This window comes from Rissa tridactyla, chromosome 8, assembly GCF_028500815.1.
Source record: "Rissa tridactyla isolate bRisTri1 chromosome 8, bRisTri1.patW.cur.20221130, whole genome shotgun sequence".
In the NCBI taxonomy this organism is placed as follows: domain Eukaryota; kingdom Metazoa; phylum Chordata; class Aves; order Charadriiformes; family Laridae; genus Rissa; species Rissa tridactyla.
Genome location: NC_071473.1, coordinates 33495897 through 33516389, shown reverse-complemented (window position 1 = coordinate 33516389; position 20493 = coordinate 33495897). Strand labels below are relative to the sequence as shown.

The 20493-nt window shown below is 35.3% G+C and overlaps 1 protein-coding gene across 1 annotated transcript in view; it reads right to left on the bottom strand.

The window, feature by feature from the left end:
- The window catches only part of COL11A1 (collagen type XI alpha 1 chain), a 159921-nt gene that overhangs the window by 100775 nt on the left and 38653 nt on the right, over window positions 1-20493 (bottom strand). The window contains exons 6-11 of the mRNA XM_054213016.1: window positions 8446-8562; window positions 7749-7844; window positions 5301-5546; window positions 2745-2807; window positions 1150-1191; window positions 722-784 (exon numbers count right to left, since the gene is read on the bottom strand). Of these exons, the coding sequence (XP_054068991.1) occupies window positions 722-784; window positions 1150-1191; window positions 2745-2807; window positions 5301-5546; window positions 7749-7844; window positions 8446-8562 (627 nt within the window). The remainder of the gene's footprint in view (window positions 1-721; window positions 785-1149; window positions 1192-2744; window positions 2808-5300; window positions 5547-7748; window positions 7845-8445; window positions 8563-20493) is intronic.

The window sequence follows — 20493 nt, the reverse complement described above, 5'->3', positions numbered from 1 at the left end:
CATTATTTAGTGAAGCAACAGCATCTTCTCAACATTTTCTATTCACAAATAGAGTTTGAACAGGCTAGGCGAATTGGTAAAAAATCACTCATAAAACTCTGGAAAATTTTTTTGTAACATATTTTCCTCAAATAAATATATTTAGGCTGTTTCAAAATTGAGTTAGTTGTGGCAGTAAGAAAAGGCTTGTAAGAACATGTCAGACTAAAATAACAGCTTAAATTTCAATTATAATCATGACTGGATAGGCTTCTCATGCAGTATGTTATTTAGTATGGCCAATTCTGCCTAGATTGTCTAGATATTATCCACCACTTTCAATATTTCCATGTTGATTCTGTATAGCTTTTTTTTCCTGTATCTATACGTGTTATAGCTGAGGTCATACTGATTTTTTTAAAACTCATTCAAATCCATATGAAATGATTGTACCTATTGCTTTATTATATTTTAAAATAATTCACATCAAAACAGAGAAATATAGACAAATAGTAAATAATTTTTTTTGCAGTAGTTACAGTACATATTTATACCACTAAGGAAATATTGGTCCAGATTCTCAGTTGATTTTCTCAGCTGAGTAAATCAGCCTCAGTTCCACTGAAGTTTCTCAACCTATGTGTATATATTTCAGATCAGGATCTAACCTACTTACTTACTCTTGGAGCAATTAGTGCAAGACATACCATGAATACCCAGGATAATCTAGATGTTGACTTACCCTTTCACCAGGGTCACCTGGAGGACCGACAGGACCTTGTAGACCTGGGGGACCTGTAAGACCCTATGGAAAATGAATGACATTATGCTGAATGACGGCTTGCAGCATTTTTGAACTATTTTTTCTCTGGAACATTATGTTGAACACATATTTGGATAAAATAATTTATCAGGTGCCATACTTTTTTTTTCTTACAAAGTTTTATAGTCAACATTCAAAAGTCTGATCTTCATGTGCACTCAGCTTGTAGCATGCTGTCACTGAAAATGCTGGAGATGACCCTTTTTTACTCCCTTCTAAACACGCTAAGTCCAATATACCATTTGAGAACTATGATAAAGCCAATATTAATTATACTAACTCATGAATACCAAAGCACAGTGGATAAATTAAAGGCAATAAAAAGAAATTGTGACTAATCTACTTACAGCAGGTCCTCTTGGTCCTGGTGGTCCTTCAATGAGCATACCCTAAGGGGGGATGAAAAAAGATACTAAATTTGTTGTGTCTTGGAGAAAAATATAAAACATCTTTTTAGCTCACCTACTGAAGTTAATATTTTCTAGTGTTTTGATAAACTTTTCTGGGGATCCTTTCTCCACAGTTACTAGAATTGGAATCTGAATTGCTGTGTGGCTTTAAAAGTGAGAAAGACTTCTAGGTTTGAAAGTTTTCATAGTACTTGATTCAAAATATTTTATTTTTTTTTATGCCATTAAAGAATTTGGTGTGCATAGCTCTGGCTATTTCTATGTTGTGGGTCTTATAGCACCTCCTATTTTTTTTTTTTTTATTGAGTGAAGACACTAGTCCAAATTCCAGGTCATGGTAAGACCTATAAATACATGATCCTCACTTGCACTTGGCTTTCCACAGGAAGGAGGACTGGACAAACAAGCTTGAAGCTAGCTGTAGTGAACTCCAACAATGTTGGAGATTGGCAGTGGATACCTCTTCAGTATTATGGGTGTAAACTAAATGTATCTTGCAATGGTTTAGAAAAGACATGCATTTTATGACCTAACACACGCTGAGCTTCTTCACAGATCATGACTGAAAGGTCACAATCTTGACTTCTAACTTGTTCATTTTTGTAGTCCTTTAACTTTGGTGATCAGTAACTTAACCAAATGCTAATTCTGGGATAGGAATATAGAATTAAAAGGGAGCTCTTGGATCACAGAATCCAGACCTCTGATATTCAGGAAACAATGACACATCATAATATTTTATCAGGCTTTGACGTAAGCTAATTTCTTCCCTTGATATTTCTGAAGTTAATTTTCTATGAAATAAAAACAAGATTAAACTTTAATTCTATTTGGATCAAATACATACTTGAAAGCAGCGCTTGAAAATTCTAGACGAGTAAACCACAACTGGCATTCGACGCCTGCTAGATGTTATAAAATTATTATTTTTGTGTAATGTATTTCTTTTTTTAAATTCAGTTACCTTTTTAGTTTCTAATTGTCAAGCATGATGCTACATGATAACTTTTTCCTACTGTAAAAGCCACTTCGTTACTACACTACTATTTAAAGATGAGAAAAATTCTGTAAGCTACTGATCCGTTATTGTGCTTATGACCGAGTTGTAACCTTCGAAGAAAGTATTTAAGTAAATTTTTGCACCAGCTTAGACGTACAAGCATTTATTTAACTTCTCAGAGGGATTTCCTTGCCCTTGTTGAAACCTGTGGTTACACTGTTATCTGTGCCTAAGCTGTCTGTCCAAGCTGTAGTTACCAAGTGGCCCTGAAGAGCATATCTGTACTCTGTTTTCCTCTGCACAAGAAGATTCTCCTTGTTTAAAGGAACATGTGGTCAGTCCTTTCTGTAACCGAAAGAGAAGGCTGAACAGGCTCGTGTCTGTTACCACCTTTACACTGTCCACGCTGCAGGTGATTGTCTCAGAGATCACGGATAAGGTTATCATGAACAACATGGTTTGATAATGATGTATCAACAGTGTACATCTGTTATATAGTGCTAAAGAAAAACTCACCCACATCTGTACTTACGGGTTCAATCACAGCTGGTTCTCCCTTTTGGCCTTTTTCTCCGTAAGCCCCATGTCCAGTCACCTGGCCAGTAAAAACAGCCCCCAAAATGAAAATAAGTAGAAGGTATAAGGACCTGGTACAATAAAGAACTGCAGCAACCTATAACTGCAAGCTAAAGCTGGAACTGACCTGTGCTAGAAAAACACATCACAGGCACAAACCATATCAATCAAAAATATTTAATACATGAGAAATGGAAAATGCAAAAACTGCATGCGTACTTTTCAAATTATTGGATATTGTCCATTTGTAGTTTTCTGATGAGATATAATAGTTTGCATCCCATGGTATACATTAGGACTTTGGACTAAGAATCTACAACTTCTGTGTGGAAGTCACAATGTTGTTTCTTTTCTTATTTGAATGGACATATTCTTGGCAATTAAAAAGCAAGCCTAAAGAAAGATCCCTTGGTCCCATATGGACAGTACCCTTCAAGCTCCTAATTTCATTCATTAGACATACACAACATGTAAAGTAGTCTGAGAAGAGTCTGTGACTTCATGGCATAAATGGGAAAGGAGTTAAGTAGCATTGTAAACATTAAATAATATTTCTTGGGTAGGCAGTTATGCCTCTTAACTACATGAACTAGCATCAACTGCAAAATTCTTTTATGATCAGCTCTATGGGAAGTTTTGGGTTCAGGATTAAGATAACAGAAGTACCTAAAAGAACAGGTCAATAACAAATGCTAATGGCAGAACACACTCAATTTTCAAAAAAAAAAAAAAAAAACCAACTAATTTTTTTTTTCAAACCAGGAGATATGTATTTTTCTTCAGAATTTTTCTCTTGACTGCAAACTAGAAATTAAATTCAGCTCTGTTTAGATGAAAATTCGAAATGCTTTTTTTTAATATTTCAGTAGAGTGATTCCATGTTCACACTAAAATAGTTGGGGATTTGAAAATGTTAAGGATAATGTTACAGTATTTCAATATGAAATATTTTGGAAAGGAAAAACAGAGATATAGATTCATGGCTTGTGCATTTTGTATTGATTTATAAACGCACAGATCTCACTAGTAATGATGCAATAGTTCTTAAAAACCTAGCAAGAGGTACAGATAAATACATTTTATTATATTAATAAAAATTGGTTGGAATCTTTGGAAATATTGCCCCTTTTTTGAAAGTTTTCAGGTACCGAGTGCTTTTCATTTTGCCTTTTTTTATCAAAGGTAGAACTTCACTTGTTCCAAATAAATCCATATGTCAAAGGAAAATTATACGATATATATCTGGTTCAGCAGATGAGAGCTGTAATAAAGTTGGCACAGATCAGAGCCTGGATTCTAATTCAAGCTTCCTGACTCCTTCGGTTTTGTAGCAAGGCATTTTAATTTGAAATTTACACCAGGGGATAGAGTCTACACAGTCTTTTGCTTAATGCAGGCACAAATGGTGCCTTATGGGCTCTTTGCTTTGCAGATAATCTGACCTTTTCTGTGTCATTCTGCCACAGTGTCCCCATCTGTGCTAGAAGGAAAAAAGTAAGCTTGTATCACATTGCATAGATAAGGATCATTAAAAAACACAATGACCCCAACAGGGTTTAGAAAGGAGTGATAAACGAAATACAGAAGTATTGGTTTCAAGGTTGGCAGAAAAAAGCAACCTCACAGCATTTGCTGTTATTTCTTGGATTCTTTGGAAACTGAAGTTTGGAGTTTGTGAGGGGAAAATAAAGATAAGACTGAGCAAATACTGCAAAAAAATTCTCCTTTCCTACTATATTCAGGGCCTTATCAATTAAAAATCCAATTGGGAATTAATTTTCCTTCCAGTCTTAGTCATATTAGTTTCTTTGCAGCTTCAACAGTTCGGTAAACTGGTAAACGAGGATCTTGGCACAACTAAAGGAAAATTAAAGCCTTGCTGTTAAGCCTGTGATTAAGTCAGAGGGAAAGAGAGCGCTATAAAACACACACAAAAAAGCATGATTCACAAGATCCACCATGTCATCCTATCACTCCTGCAAGGTCATAAACCTGTCACCATTGACTAAGCTTATTTTCATGAAAGGGTTCAGACCTTCACCTTCCACTCATGAATTTTCTCCTTGGAAAGTAGCAGAAGACATGGGATTCTAGACACTTATATGCATTTCAACTTCTTAGGGTAATCACATAAAAATATTAATTACAGTACTTTCACCTGCATTGGAACTTACATTCTTTCCAGCTTTAGCTCTAGTTTAGAAAGATTTTTAAAATTGTTCATTTTATCATTTATTTCTTGGAATTCCACCTCTTCTTTACTTTCCCTCCCATCTTCAACCCTCCCTTGCTCCCTTCACCAAAACAGACAAAACCCCTGCATTTAATAAAAAAAAAGAGTTCAGGATTACTAAAACAAGAAGATGGGCTTGATCCAAAGCCTGTCAAAAGTGAGAATATATCTAATATGTACAATGAGCTCTGGATCAAGCTCTGTACAGTTCTGAGACTGTAAAACTATAAAAGAATCACTAAATTAAATTAATCTGCATTATGCCTTCAATCAACTTACGCTCGTTTCTGTGATATCGGTCTCTGCAGGAACACCTGGACCAAACTCCTCATTAGTGGAATCAGTTGGTTTCTCTTCATATTCTTTATATTCATAAAAATCATATTCGCCTAAATCTCCATCTACCAGCAGATCAGATTCACTGAGGTCTACTCCTCTGTTTCCATATTCAGTTTCCTCAGCTTTTTTATCATAATCCTCTCCAGTTATGTATTCTTCAGCAAATACTTCTTCAACAGGATTTTGCTATTCATATCAGTAGCAAAGATTTGGGAATAGGAGGAATACGTGAGTTATTGTTAGTAAAGCAATGTAAGCATATGCTGATCCACCATGATGACTTGTCAAAAGAAGAAAGAACAGTAGAACTATAGCATATTGTCTTTTAATTAGAGTCTGAAAGAATGGATGTCCAGCCTTTCAGAGTAATTAAAAGATCTTTGTATAAGTAGTACAAAGAAGTAATGCTTTCATATGCATTTTTTTATTATTTCCAAAACCATTGAATTCAATATAGTCAGTACACTATGGGTACTGCTTGCTTAATGTTACTTTAGTGCCAAATATAGCTAAATTTCCCTGCTTGGTTTCACATTTACAAGCATTCATGAATGAACATATAAAGCACAACGAACAGTGAATAAATTCAGACCTTTTTACAGTCACAGTGTAAAGGAAGTGAAGGAATTGCTTTAGTTAAGCCCAGCCTTCTTTATTATTTTGTGTCTATAAATACCACTGCTGAGACAAATGTTTCAATTTCTTTCCTCTTGTTAATGATTTTGCAGTTTATTCATCACTCGAAAAGTCATGGTTCACGTCTGTCATGGTAAATTATGTATTTTTTGGCTGAGTCAAATTCCACCTGCAAGATTAATTTTAACATTTCTGAAATCTAAGCTTTCATTTTCAAGTATGTAAACTGTCAAACCAAGCAACCAACTTTCAAGCACCAAAGCAGTTTAAAAGAATGCTATATTTGAGATGTACAAAACCATTTATGAAAAAAAAAAGAGGATTTCTTTATTCTTTTACAGAGGTCTCTTGAAAGGATAATTTTGAAAGAAATCAAAGTTCAGATATTGCTAATATGAGACAGATATTCTAGATGGTCAGACAAGATGAATTAGTACGATCTTAAAAAATATATTAAGATGCTAATTAACATCCAGAGTAATTAAAAATATCTTGATCTAACCATGATATTGAAATATATTGCAATGAAAATAAAAGGACAAATTCTGATTTATCAGTTGCCTAATTCCATTAGCTGCACGACTATGACTTTTGCCTTACAGCTAGAGTAAATGTGGATCTGAACCACTTCTAAGCCAAATTCTACCTTTATGCAGAACTGCTCTCACTAAGGAAAGTATTTAGCACTTTGGATCTACCTCATAATGACTGTACTATTGCACAATTGGCCTATAAATGCCCAAGAAACAGTACTACTGAAATATGCCTCTGTTGACCAACTTGTGAGAAGTAAACATGAAATTTAACACAAGAACAGCTTACAATAGAATGAGTAAAATATGTCTTAATTCACCTTCACCTTCCAAAATACATAGGAGGAAAACACACGAAAAAAAGAAGACTCTTTTTCCTCTTTTCAAATATTTGAGGGGGGGAAGGGAGGCAGTTTTGTACATCTTTTAAGCAACATATCTTCATTTTGAAAGGAAAATGTGGAATAAAAATGAAAACAGTATTTCTTGTAATTAGCCATCATTTTCTAAAACTAGCATTAATTAATATGCAGACATATTAATCAACACTGGCTTCAGGTGTAGTAAACTTAACAAAATAACGTTTAGGCTTGTCATTGTAGCTTTCCAAAAATGTGGTTTCTAACACAAGTCAAAATAATAATTTTCTCCTTTTTTGACAGTTCAAAATACAATGTTTCATAGAACCTCAGTGAAAAGCAAATAATTTGGTTTTTTTAGCTGAAGAACTACTAAAAGGAAATGATGGCTTCTGACTCATCTTCAATATGCTGCTATGGTTGCAGCCGTTCTTTGCTTGTGTTAGGCTCATTTTATGCCGCATCTTAAAAGTTGCACGAAAAATTAGAGACTTCACTTCCTCTTAAATTAGGAGGACTATTTCTAGTATCTAACCTAGTTTATAATAGACACCGCTCCATTCACATCCACAGTGAATGCAACAACCCTGCATTCCCACAGCATATATCACTGAATGATTTCCAGAATCGTGAACTCTTCAGTCTAAAGATTCAGCAGACCTCTACGGAATTGATGGGAAAATAGTAGGTTCTGATATTGGCTGAGAAAGCATAAAATTGCATTAATTGCTGTTATGTATAGATATGTATATTTACACAGATGAACATTCATCCTTTTAAAATGTGTTTGTGTTTTTTGAATCATTGACACCTGGTGGGCAAGTGTTTTTGCCTAGTATTTTCTCAAGAGTCCTTATTACCTCATTGGCTTCAGTAGTTCTGGAGGGAGCTTCTGTCTGGGGCCCATAGTCATTTTCAGCTATGCTATACTCTTGAAATCCATCAACAACATTTGCCTAGTATTAAAGAAAAGGTACATTATTAAAAGAAATCCTGTAGGAAAAATTCAAGAGTATCACTTTTATTCAGGTTATGGTATTAGCCAGACGTTTTCATCTAGTGGGGTTAGATGTATTTTTTTCTTATTATCAGAGATCTTCCAGTCTTGGCCTGGGAAAGATCTTGATTTTTTCTTGGCTACCTTTACCCCTAGTTTGCCTTTTGCTGCTGCTTGATAACTTTTCTTCTTCTTGGATGCATATTTTTCAGATTTTTTTGTTGTGGCCCTTTGGGTTTTGTCCTTTGAGCTAGTGGCCACTGTCCTCTTCTTCTTTTTGACCATGGCTTTCTTTTTCTGCAAACGTTATGAAAGATGGAATGGGAAAACATAAATAAAAGAAAATTGAGACAGCATGAATGAAAGAAGGGTAACCAAATGTGAGATGAATGCTGTCAGCCATGAGACCTTCCATCTCTAACTGAAAGCAAGTGTTACAGCCACAGAGTAAAGAAATGAGTGAAAGAAAAACATTTAGCTTATATACAGAAGACACAAATTGACAAACCATATGGTAGGGGACAGCTGGACACCACACAACAAACAGATCAGATTGTTACCTCTGTTTGTGCTACTGTCTCTTCAAACAGTGGGGGTCCCTCTGTTACAGAATCAGTTTCTTTATAATCTGCATCCCCATACTCATAGTCATATTCGATAAAATCTTCTGGTGCGTACTACATTGCAAATGGAAAAATATCAGGCATTCCCATGTTAGTGGTAGCAAACTAGATTAGCAATACTGGAAAGCATCTTAACCTTTACTTAGCAGTAAAGCTTAAGAAAATTAAGGTAGTATGAACAATTCAATACAGTTATTCATTTGGGGAAAAAAATACTATTTCTTATTTCTTTCAAAGCACAATAGAAAAGTAATAAAAAAGCCAGTAATAGTGCCAGGAAAAAACTCTCTTTTATTGGACTGCACAGAAGAATCAGCTATAATTTGGATTACTGGGAGCACCAACTGACCTTTGTGACATAATACACTAATTTAATCTTCAAATTGCAAATAACACCTCATTTTACCTATACTCTTTTACCTGTGTGTTTTTTCAGGTGACCATAAGAGCAGAGAGATGCCAATATCTGACATGAAAGGGTAAATAATTTCAGATAGAAGAAACAGCACACAACTCACAAATAACCATGGCTATCCCCTCTTGTTTGATGGAGAGTTCTCAAAACCAGGGCAGCTCCATGGTACACATTACTTAGGCAAATGCTTCACTAGCATAATTTCATTTAAAGGTCAGATCCTCAGCTGCTGTAAATTGCTCCATAGCTCTGTATCTATAATAACTAGTATCAAATGCAGATTTGGCCCACAAAACTTTTACAAGCGACAATGGTTTTAGAACTGGCTTGTGTAATGTTGTGAACATGATCTAGGGAGCCAGGAACTCCTGAGCTGTAATCTTGGCTGTGCCATGAAGATACTGGTCTGGGTATTACGTGCACCAAGTACTACTCATCACAGCTGAGAAGAAAGGGAGGCTTTAAACTATCTAACCACTCCTATCATGCTTGAAGCTACAGGAACTGGTTTGTCCTGTAAATTAAAGCAGTCTCATGGCTGCTACCAATTCTCTTTACGTCCCCAGGGAGCCAAAGGATGCTGGAATTGCGGCCACAATCTGGCCAAGTGTCTGCTTTCCTTTGTTGAGGAAGAAATACTCTAAATGTGCCTCATGTCAGCTAGCCACTTCTGGAATCTCCTCTCTCCTGTTACAAGTCAGCATCATTGTCTGTAAAATTAAGTCAATATCTGTTTTTTTCATTAGATTCCTGAGAGGATTAGTACATTACACTTCAAATTATTCTGACGATTCATAGAAGTCACAAATATTATCAGCATCAGAAGGAAACTGACATTTTAGAAGAAATTATAAATGAGATTAAAACAGATCTCCATATTCCAGAATATATTCTACCATGTGACCAAGTTACTGGTTTAACTGTTTTCTCTGGCAAAACCTTTTGATATGATTCTTGTACTTATGATTTTAATGCACAGAAAATATGGAGAAGTTGATTTCCTCAGGAAGTATGAGACTAACACTGAAAGGCCTTAATCACTTAAAAGTCCATGTTAAAAGTTCCTGTTACTTCACTCCTGTGACTCCTCAGAGTCCTACTATGACCAATAGCTTTTCTTAAAAAGAAGATACAGATTTTTGAAGAAGTCAGATGCTTTTTGTTTGATTGTCCTTTTGATTATTTCTACACCCATGCACATATAACTTGATTACTCTTGAGATTTGATAAACATATAGAAAGAGTGTAACATACTTCTGGTAATTGTCCAAAACTATATTGCACATTAATAAGAGAACTTCAAACTGCACCTAAATAACAAAACATGTATCATCTTAGCAGGAAATATCCTCCCTGTAAAGTATATTGGCACTTTGTATCTGCCTGTTTTTTATATATATATATATATATATATATAAAGTAAGCAAGGCTTTGATTTCATCAGTAATATCATTGGCATTACAGAAATAAGTTGATTCTATTTATACTTTTCAAAACCAGCAGCATTTTAGACTTAAACCTGGTGAGTAATACGTGGTTATTCTCTCCCTGTTCAGTAAATTAAGATTCAGTCCTAATCCCAGTGAAGTCAATGAAACATCTTTGACTTGTAAATGGTATTGTCCGAGGGTCTCATGGGCAGTGATGATACATTTTTACAGACGTGCAAATGTATAAAAACATGTTTTCTGGATTGTGCAGTTCTGGAAATGCAACTCAATACAACTTGTTTCTAATGAAGTATGCCACTGACAGCCAGAAAAGAAAACACAGTGACGAGTTTCTAGGAGACCACAGGCAGCCACATAAAAGAAGTAAAGAAAAGAAATAACCCCATGGATAACAACAGCCGTTTTGAAATAGTTACAGAACAACATTGAGATTGCTGTATTTATTTGGAAATTATAAAAATGTGTGCAAACGCATAAAATCCAATTTGCATATCTTCTGTCAAGAAGTCTATGCAAACTAGGTTGATCTACAAAAAAAACCCAAAAAACACTTTAGTGGAATACACCTCTCCAAATTCAGTCATTCCGCCCTACCAGTGACAACCCATTACATACTTTTAAATGCTTCCTCAGCTGAACAACATGAATCAAACGCTCTGCTATGTAATTTTTACTGGTACTAAAACAATAGACACTACCCATGTTAAATATTATCCAATATCTTAAGGGATAAGTGGAGGAACATTTTGGAGATAATTACTGCTTCATTAGCTGGATTTAAATTTAAATATGATGCTAGGACTTTGTTTTAATAACTTCCAGACACATAGATTCCCTTTTAGTAAGCATTGCAGACCTATTCTGAAACTGGAACTCCAGCATTCATTTTGACCAATTAAAAATTAAAATATAACTCTGTGTTTCTCACTATTATAACTGTTTTTCAAATCTCAGTAGTATGGCTTCCTTCAAGATAAGCTGAATGGCTGTGCTGAATTGTGCCAACTATGCAACTAATAAAATTACAACAGCGGGTTACAAAAAGTTCTTCAGAGGCCATAAACTAAACAGAAATGTTGACTGGAAAAAAAAAAAGAAAGGAAAAATATCTGTGCCAAGTATGTTAGTATTAAAAAAGAAAGTGGTGAATAAATTGATATTTACACTAAGATCTGCCAGAGGCATAGTTTGGAAAGCCAGACATTTATGAATGAGAACTAGAAAACACTCATACAAAAAAGCATGAGTATGTGGAGAGATCTATTGCATCATGCATAATCACACAGAAAATACTTTACTTTTAGGTATTGTGCTGCACTTATTTCTATTAAAGAAAATGAAACTTTCTTGACATATGCAAAATATTATCACAGACACAGTGGTACATTTGGGTTGCAATGATATGCAGGCACACAGACAAAAAGAACAGGAATGGATCAGAAGTGGAGAATGCCAGTTTCCATGCTGGAATCAGATTACTGCCAAGCAAGTGAAGATCTTCTCCATGGACCTTTTTTTTTTCTTCCTTTTTAAGACCATGGTATCAGAGTGGTATTATAGGAATTCTTGAATCTACAAGCTAGGACATGTGGCCACCATGCTGAAACCATATTCAGGTATAGTTTCTAATTGGCAGTACTCTGTAGTGCCATTGGTACAAGGGGGACAAGTGGGAATATGCAGTAGCCCTAAACTTCCCACATAGAAAGACCACCTTCTTAGCAATCCTTCCTTTCCAGATGTTTCTTTCTGAAAGATGAGCAACCCTTGTCTTTCACACCAGCCAATAAACAGAGAGAATATGTTTTGTACTGTACTGCACAGGTCCTGTTGCAACTAGTGAAATACAGATGTGAAATCTTCCAGGTGTATTTCCTGAGGCACAATCTGTCCATATGGAGGAATGCATCTCTACACCCCTAAGTGCTGTAAAGATGTACTTCAGAAATATGATTTACTCCACTCCAGCATGATAAAGGCTATTTGCCATTTTTAAGATGAAACAACAGTACTGGTGAAGGACTGGCCAGTTCAGTAAGGACTAAATTGACAAATACCAGGAACAGATTTAATGGAGTGAATAACAGGGCTTTAGTCACCTGCTGTGAACTGGCAACTCACACTGCTCTCACCTGGCAACTCACATTTACTCTGACATTAACAGTCACGACTGGATATGTGCCACATATCCCTTCTTTTTCTGGAGCTTCAGAACTACAAGGTCACCTTTATCAGATGACCAGAGACAGAGTTATGACCCACTCACTTTGAGGCCTCAACAAACCTTGAGAAAAGTGCCTTCACATTTTGGATGCTAACATTTCTGAGTGCAAAACCCATGCTATCTCAGGCCTTGCTACTAGTTCACAGAAGCTGGGGGGTTCACAGAAATCTGTCATGGTTGCACTGCTGATCAAAGGAAAGAGAATAAGAAGATTCTTGAAAATATAGGAGAAAGCATCTAGAATTTCAAAATTAATTAATGCCAATGGAAAAGTATCTTCTGCCACTTTCTAAATTTAGTCAAGACTACTAACTCTAGCAAGAAATCAAAGCAGGGAATGAAAGCAAATATGACAGAGATGAAGAGTGTAGTTGAACAGAGCATCATTTGTTTTGTTAGCTATATACCAAAAGAAAGGTATTACTGGCCAGGATGCAGCCAGAGAATCAAGATGCTGGAATGGGATTTAAAGGGGCATTTGGCTTGTGGATTATTCTGATGATACTTCCTTGGGTACAAATTTAGCCAAGTACAAAATACACCTACCACAGCTGTGCAGTATTACTTCAGTCATCCTCAGAGATCTGTCTATGAAAGTATACCTAAATCCTACTGCTGCTAGATAATGAGATGGTGACAGATCTGAGAGATTTTATTTGATTACAGATACAGAGACGAGATTCACCAAGTGCTCATAGTAATAGTAAAATATATACAACTGCATTAACTTTCCCAGTGATTTCACATGAATATCAGAAAGATTGACTCAAAATTATATCTTCAACTTGGACAATAGCTGGAACTTGGTGAGGGATTTCAGCTAAGAGACATCAGGTAACACATACTTCAAATATGATGCAATTTTCTGTTGATTTTCTTTCTTCTCTTGTAAGACCACCAATAGTTACAGAACAGCCATTCTTGTAATGAATATTGCATATGACTGTTTTCTTAAAATGAAAAGAATAAAACCTGCTGTTTCTCGATGGGACAAAATCTTTCCGCTATGACCTCATGCTTTCTTTACCAGAATGATTATATTACACTACCAGATCATCATGCAATTCCAATTAAAGAGATGAACTGTTTTCTTCATCAGATTAATTTTAGAAGCAGATCAGCAGCATGCAAGGCCTATTTCAGCTGTGGAATGACTTAAATATTCTGAAGATGGCCTTACTTCGAAAACAGATTCTTCTGCTATCCATACTCAAAAAACCTACCCCCCCCAGCCCAAGCTGCAGATTTTAGCAATTTTTGCTTTACCTTTCCAAATTACAAGGAACTAGCAATCTAAATCCTAAACCAAAGAACTGTAATAAGCTCCACTTTTCTGTTGCCTAAAGATTATGCTAAATCATCTAGCTAGCTAAGGAAGCAAAGATGACTTTGAAACATTCTAGGCTCACTAACACTTTACAAAATGCAATAAAACAGAGGATGCTAAGCAAAATGAGTTTTAAAAATCAGATGCAGTAATACAAAAAAAATATAAATGGCAGTAGATGTCAATCTTAGACCAGAAGGAAAGTTAAAAGATTTAAAAGATAGCCTCTTCTACCACATACTCCTTATATTGTTCATAAAAGCAATAAAAGCAAGGAGATAAAATGACATCTGAACAAAATTTTCGACTTCCAAATACAGCCTCTATCAAAAGAAGAAGGTGGCACTTAAGGTTCTTTATTATGTTAATTGCTTAAAGAAAAAGTCTATATACCTATGCAAAAAAAAAGAGAGCTAGGAAGATAACTATTTTTAAAACTTGCTAAATTAGCTAACTGCTGTTCTAAACATGACACTAAACACGAAATTAAATTAAACATGAAAATAATTATCTTTCTGTATTCTTCAGAAAACTAGTCTTTCTGATCAGTCAAACACCTGAAAGGACACTAAATTAACATGGCATGAAAGGATGCCTGAAGCCTTCAAGCTGACATATTTGGGGGCCATTTGCACCTTTACTTTACCAAGTTCATTTCATTAAAGGCAAACATTTCATTTCTTCAAGTAAGCCATTAGTTTGGGATAGGTCCAAAGTAAATGAAGCAGAGTTCCTTCGGGGAGCATTTCTTCAGCAGAAGTCAGACAGTGATTTATTGGGTTGCAGAACAATCTTCTAAGAGAAGATTTGAAAGCCTGATAGCTGGGTCCATTGAAAACTAGACCTGATGACGTTCCAGAAAATATACTGCCCAACTTCAAGGAAGACGAAGACTGGCTAGGTCTTTCCCTACTCTAATTTCTGTGGGCTGGCCAAGCATATGTGATTGAACTTGAATTGAATATAATACATTTCCATTTATAGTAGAAAGGGTTTTGAAAACAAGACAGAGGCCAGACTATTCACTAGGTATTTATAAGAAAAGCACAGGTGTGTAACTTCCTTATGAAAAGTACTCCTGATAATTTTAAAATAGAATTTCATCTCCACATTTGATCCTTAAAACCTAATTATACATTCAGCATGAAACAAATGTAACTATTACTGAATTAATCTTAAACATCAGTATAAAAAATTCCTCTGAAAAAACCCAGCAGAATAAACCAAAAAGCTTAAATAAAATCAACAAAATAAAAGGCCCTTTTCTCCCAAAGACACTATTCAGCCCAATTGCTGATTTGCCACTATGTTCACGAACACTGCAATGTATCTGACTGGCTACCACCAGTGTCTCCATAGTAATTCATCCTATCATTTAATTCTGGCATTCAATGTGTTACTATGGAGCCACTGATGCTAGCCACTGGAACATCGGAGGGTTCATGAAGATACCATACCATTAATGATCAGACTTTGTTCTGTAAAATTCTACAATGGAAGAATAACAATCTAGTACAAAGAACTCGCACTTCTTACTAATTTCCTCTCCCTACTTCCTACCAGTATACTTGTTTGCAGCTCTTTGCCCTTTAGTTTGTTTGTTTTCTCTATATAAAAGCCCTCCAAAATTTGCAGGCCATAGGAAGATTTTGCATGGTAAAATGATTGTGACACTAGACTGAAATCATGCTAATAGACTATTCTAGTTACTTTCTAAAGTTCCTGTCCAGTTTGTTCTCCACTTAATTCTCTTTATCCAAAAACTATTTAATTGCACCAAACATTCTGAACTCTTTAGCAACCCTTTTCTGACATAAGACAATAACATGCAACACTTAATGAATATATTTCAAGATACAATAAGTTCCTTAAAAGATCTGGCCATATCCTCCCTGTTGTAAATCAAACACAATGACTTTTCTTTGCTTGGAATTTCTGAGAACTGAATTGTGCTAATCAAGTAATGATTTGATTTGGTCCATTTGGGAAGTACACTCCCTCGCTGTGTTCAAATTTGAACATTTTCTATAATCAGATACACTTTCTTTTTCCTTCAGACTAACGACAGATTCAGCACAATTTTTTAACCAACTTCTAGGCAACACCTTTTTGGTGTAGTGACAACTGCTGAGGTCATCACTCTGTACTTGACAAGTTATGGAGATTCATATTTAGCTAATCACAAGCAAGAACAAGGATGACTGATGCATACATACTTCAATTAAAGTCATGAAGGTGGAAATAAATGATAATAAACAATAAAGTGTGTGGATATTACTACTCATCTATTGCTTCCCCATTTTCAAATTTCAGATTGCATGATAATTAGTTAGAAGTTAGATGATGTTCTTCTGATGAAGATGATAACTTCTGATGAAGTTAGAACAAAACAAAGAGGAATAAAAACATTCTGCACAGGAATGTCCTACATGCATCTCTATTCTAACGGCTTAGCCTGAACTGCCCACAGAAAGCCCCACAGTTCTGGAAAACAGCCAAATTCAGCAGATTTTGCAGAGCCTGTACACAAAAGGTAGTTAAAGGTTACCCAGTTAAATAAACCTTGTTTAGACATATATCACAGTTACTTGGACCCAGAAAGGGATTATTTTTATATATATATATGTATTTACATATATATACATAATTATAATTAAAGCTCCAAAGCTTATATTTTGAAGTCCTTAGGCCACCCCTACTCAACCCCCGATAGGAAGGGGCAGGTGATGGAAGAGGATGCAAGAGGTTGACCTTGGTTAGGTAGGAGAATAGCATGGGGATCAGGATAACACAGCTGAGTAAGCCTGTAGAGAAGGGTAGAATTTAAGATATGTCCTCCTTTCGTAGGCTGGCTAGGTCTATGTCTTTATTCACAGCTTGCTGGTTTTGTGAATCCCTTTGTGAGACACTTGATTCTTCCTAAGCTTTATTTAGGGTAACCTCAGCACTTAATTCAGGGATGAAGGGACCATGCAAGTAAAAAGTAGGCATTGAAATCCTCTCTGCTGCATCACCCGAATTGCAATTTGAATCTAACATTAAAGTAAAAAGAAAACGCAACAAGGAAAAGAAAATTTCGATGCAACACTTAAGGTATCATCCGTAAAGATACTTTGATTATAAATCAGTGTCCAGTAAACCTACATATGAGAGCAAAGTCAAGGTCTTAAGGTCTTGAGACAAATCCAAACATTTTAAAAAGCAAATATTGTTGCAATGATGCGACACGCATCCTCAGGCTCATTTAATGGAAGATCACTACAATATATTCCATAATTTTTCACATTTTATGGTTGGTAAGTTATTTTTAGTCTAGATGCAGTCTCAGACTTTGCCCCCAACAAACACATAAAAAATTCTAACAGCTGAACTGGAAAGATGGCATAGGGTGGAAATGAGTACAGAAAAGGAAAGTTTTTTAAGTCATCACTGCTTTTGAAAGAAATACCCAAAAAACTACAACATTGTGTATTTGATTGTTTGCTCCTTTGCAGAAAGAAACACTGCAATGAGGATTACACTCAGTTAAACCTACATCATCTTAGACAAATATTTCTCTCCAGATGTTTCTTTAGTGGTCTAAAAATCATCCAGATTTTCAGAATAACTCCATTTGCCAGGAGACTACAAAGGTGTGCGATATCAAGACAAATCCTTGTTAGGTGCAACTCCGCAAATATAATTTACTATTTCACTGACACAAATCATCCACTTCCTTTCGGTTTTGTAGTCAGTGCTGGAAACGCACATTAATATAGGCTCTGCAATCACATAATTTGTCTCTTTCCTCTAAGCAAAGTATCAGTTTCTTATTCTGGCCTGCAATAATTCAAAGGCTCAGAGATGTAAGGGCAGAAGGGACTATTAGATCACCTTGACTAACTTCTGTATACTTTCAGACTTCAAAACTTGTCCAATCACCCTGTAACTGAGCCATCTAAAGTATAAATGACATTTGCCAAAACTTTTAGAAAGGTATCTACCCTTGGCTTGAAGATATCTAGAGATACACCATTTTGGTCATTTGTTCTTTCATACCTAAAAATTTTAGTAAATCTTTCCTGTCTGAGATTATCTTTCCTTCTTTTCTCCCCAGGCCCCATTTTTATGCATTCAGTATTTTATTTCTGTGAAGGTTCTTTGCATATGCGAAATGAGCAACATTTCAACCTTTTGTCATTATTGTGGACAAGCCAAACACATTAAGTTGTTCAATTCCCAAAGTTACATGAATTACGTAGCTTTTCTTTGAATCATTTCCTTTTTTGCAATATTTGGTTTAGTGACTAAACACCAAGATGGTATGTGATGTTCCAGTACATGTTTCAACCAAGAGAATGCAGAGAAATAATATCGCATGTGTATTCTTATTCCTTTGTTTACAAACCAAGACATTCGGTGCATTTTTTTGCCAGTTTTGCTTTAAGTGCTCATGTACAAACTGTTTCCCTACTTTAATAACCAAAATCTTTCAAGGCTACTGTCCAACAAATATCTTCAGCTTCTGCTGGCTTAAGCCAAAGCTGAGACTGAAAGACACAATCCTGCCTAGCATTTAGCCCAGTGTTATCTCTTCCCTCTCTCTATCTCAAGACTTTGTCTGAAAACATTGGAGATCAAACCAGGAAAAAAATTTAGCTAAACAGTAATCTTTTTGTGTTGGTTTTCAGTTTCATTAGTATCCCAGTCTGGTAAATCATGTACCCTCAAAATTGCTTTCAATGACATAGCAGCAGATGAAGTCCACAGATGGGGACAATCTGCTGCACACGAACGGTTCTTTTGTTAACATATTTGTATTGTGGGGTATATTTCCTAGTTCTCTATATGCCCTGCATTTTTTCTTTTTCTTCTATGTGTGTGACTTTGCTTTTAGTTGTGTTATCATCATTGTTTACTGCTCTACAATATCATGACTCCGACAAATTTTAATGTCATCCATTTTACAGTCATTTCTATATTGCTAGCACAATTCCTAAGAAACTCTGCTACAAAGTTAATTCAGTGATAGCCCTTGGTTTATACTAATTTCTGAAATAAGGCAGCCAGATTTGAATCTGTTTGTCAGGTACTTTATCTTTGTCATATAATGCTTTTTTTTTTTTCTTTCATGCAAATATTATATGTTGACAAATCAGAAGATTTACGAAGGTCTAAGTCTATAAATTCTATCAGATATCACTGTAAAACTTGTAATCTCCTCAAAACATGCAATCAGGCATTTTGAAATCATTGTTTTCCATCTAGACTGGCTGTAATTACTTTTTTATCTTTTAACCCTTATTTAATTTTGGAATCAACAGTTTTAAGAAATCAGTATTTCTATCTTACATAACTTCTCCCAGTACCTAAATAAGACTTGTTTCATTTTTTTTCCTTAAAATGAATTTGATAGGCTGCATCTCAAAAGATAACAAAGTAGCCAGCTTTAAGAAGCTGCTTTTTATCATTTAGCAGACAATTCTATAATTCTGGGCAGTTCAGTCAGTCATTTATTCTACTGCATATCCATCACACTGGTAGTATTGCTGATGTGTTTATTTCAGATTACTATTACACAACATTTTAAAGAGATCCATTGACTTCACTGGGAATATTCATACAAAGTTATACATATAAACTCATGGATAGCAACAAGGAAATTGTGTCTTAGTTCAGAAAGCAAAATGATTCAATCACCACTCAGAGCAATAAATGGAAGAAAACAGAAATGGCAGTTCTCCATTTTTTTAATCTTTTAGCTCTTCAAATTTTTTCAAATTCATTTTGAAATGTAACATTACAAATTAAGATCTCTGACTTTACCTTTTTCTCTGTAGGTGCTCCCACAAACTATGTGTGTTATCACAGGGCAAAAAAATAGGCTTTAGAAAAACACATTAAAAAACCACTAACACCAAGAGCATTTTTGCAATGGCTGCTGAATTTAATGATAAGATATTTGCTGACTCCAGTGGCAGTTGCACTAGGCTATAGTTGATGTCTACTCAGGATGCTCAAGGAGAACAGCAATAATTGTTTGATTTTATGGTTCCTTTTCTTTGTTCAGTGCTCACAGACTGTTTTCAATAGATGTGCAGTATATAACTAGGAATTCCATATGATGAGCATATAACTATATATGGGCACATAGTTTTTATAATTATGATGAGGCTTATTTTTCTTTTGATCTACTAATGTGTGCTCTCAACCGATGCTACTGTTAAACAGCCTTGGTGTAGTATAAACATGATATTTGAAGCATCAGATTTAGCTAGTCATCCATTATGGAGGGAATGTAATCCCTAGGCTATTTTATTCATATTCTACATCCTTTAGAAACATTTAATTACACTCTAATAATTCAGCAGTAGTCACGGCTAATAATCAAGCACAAGTATTCATTCTTCTTCATCCTGAATAGATTTTGAATCTACAGCCTGATCCCAACTAATTTCTGTGGACTCCAAGCCTTGTCCACATGCATTACACTAAAGGACAGGAGCCATCATTGCCATCAGCGGTGGCCAGAGCAAACAAATATTTGTAGTCTTTCTAAACCATGTTACCTCCTGCTTAGGAGTTAATG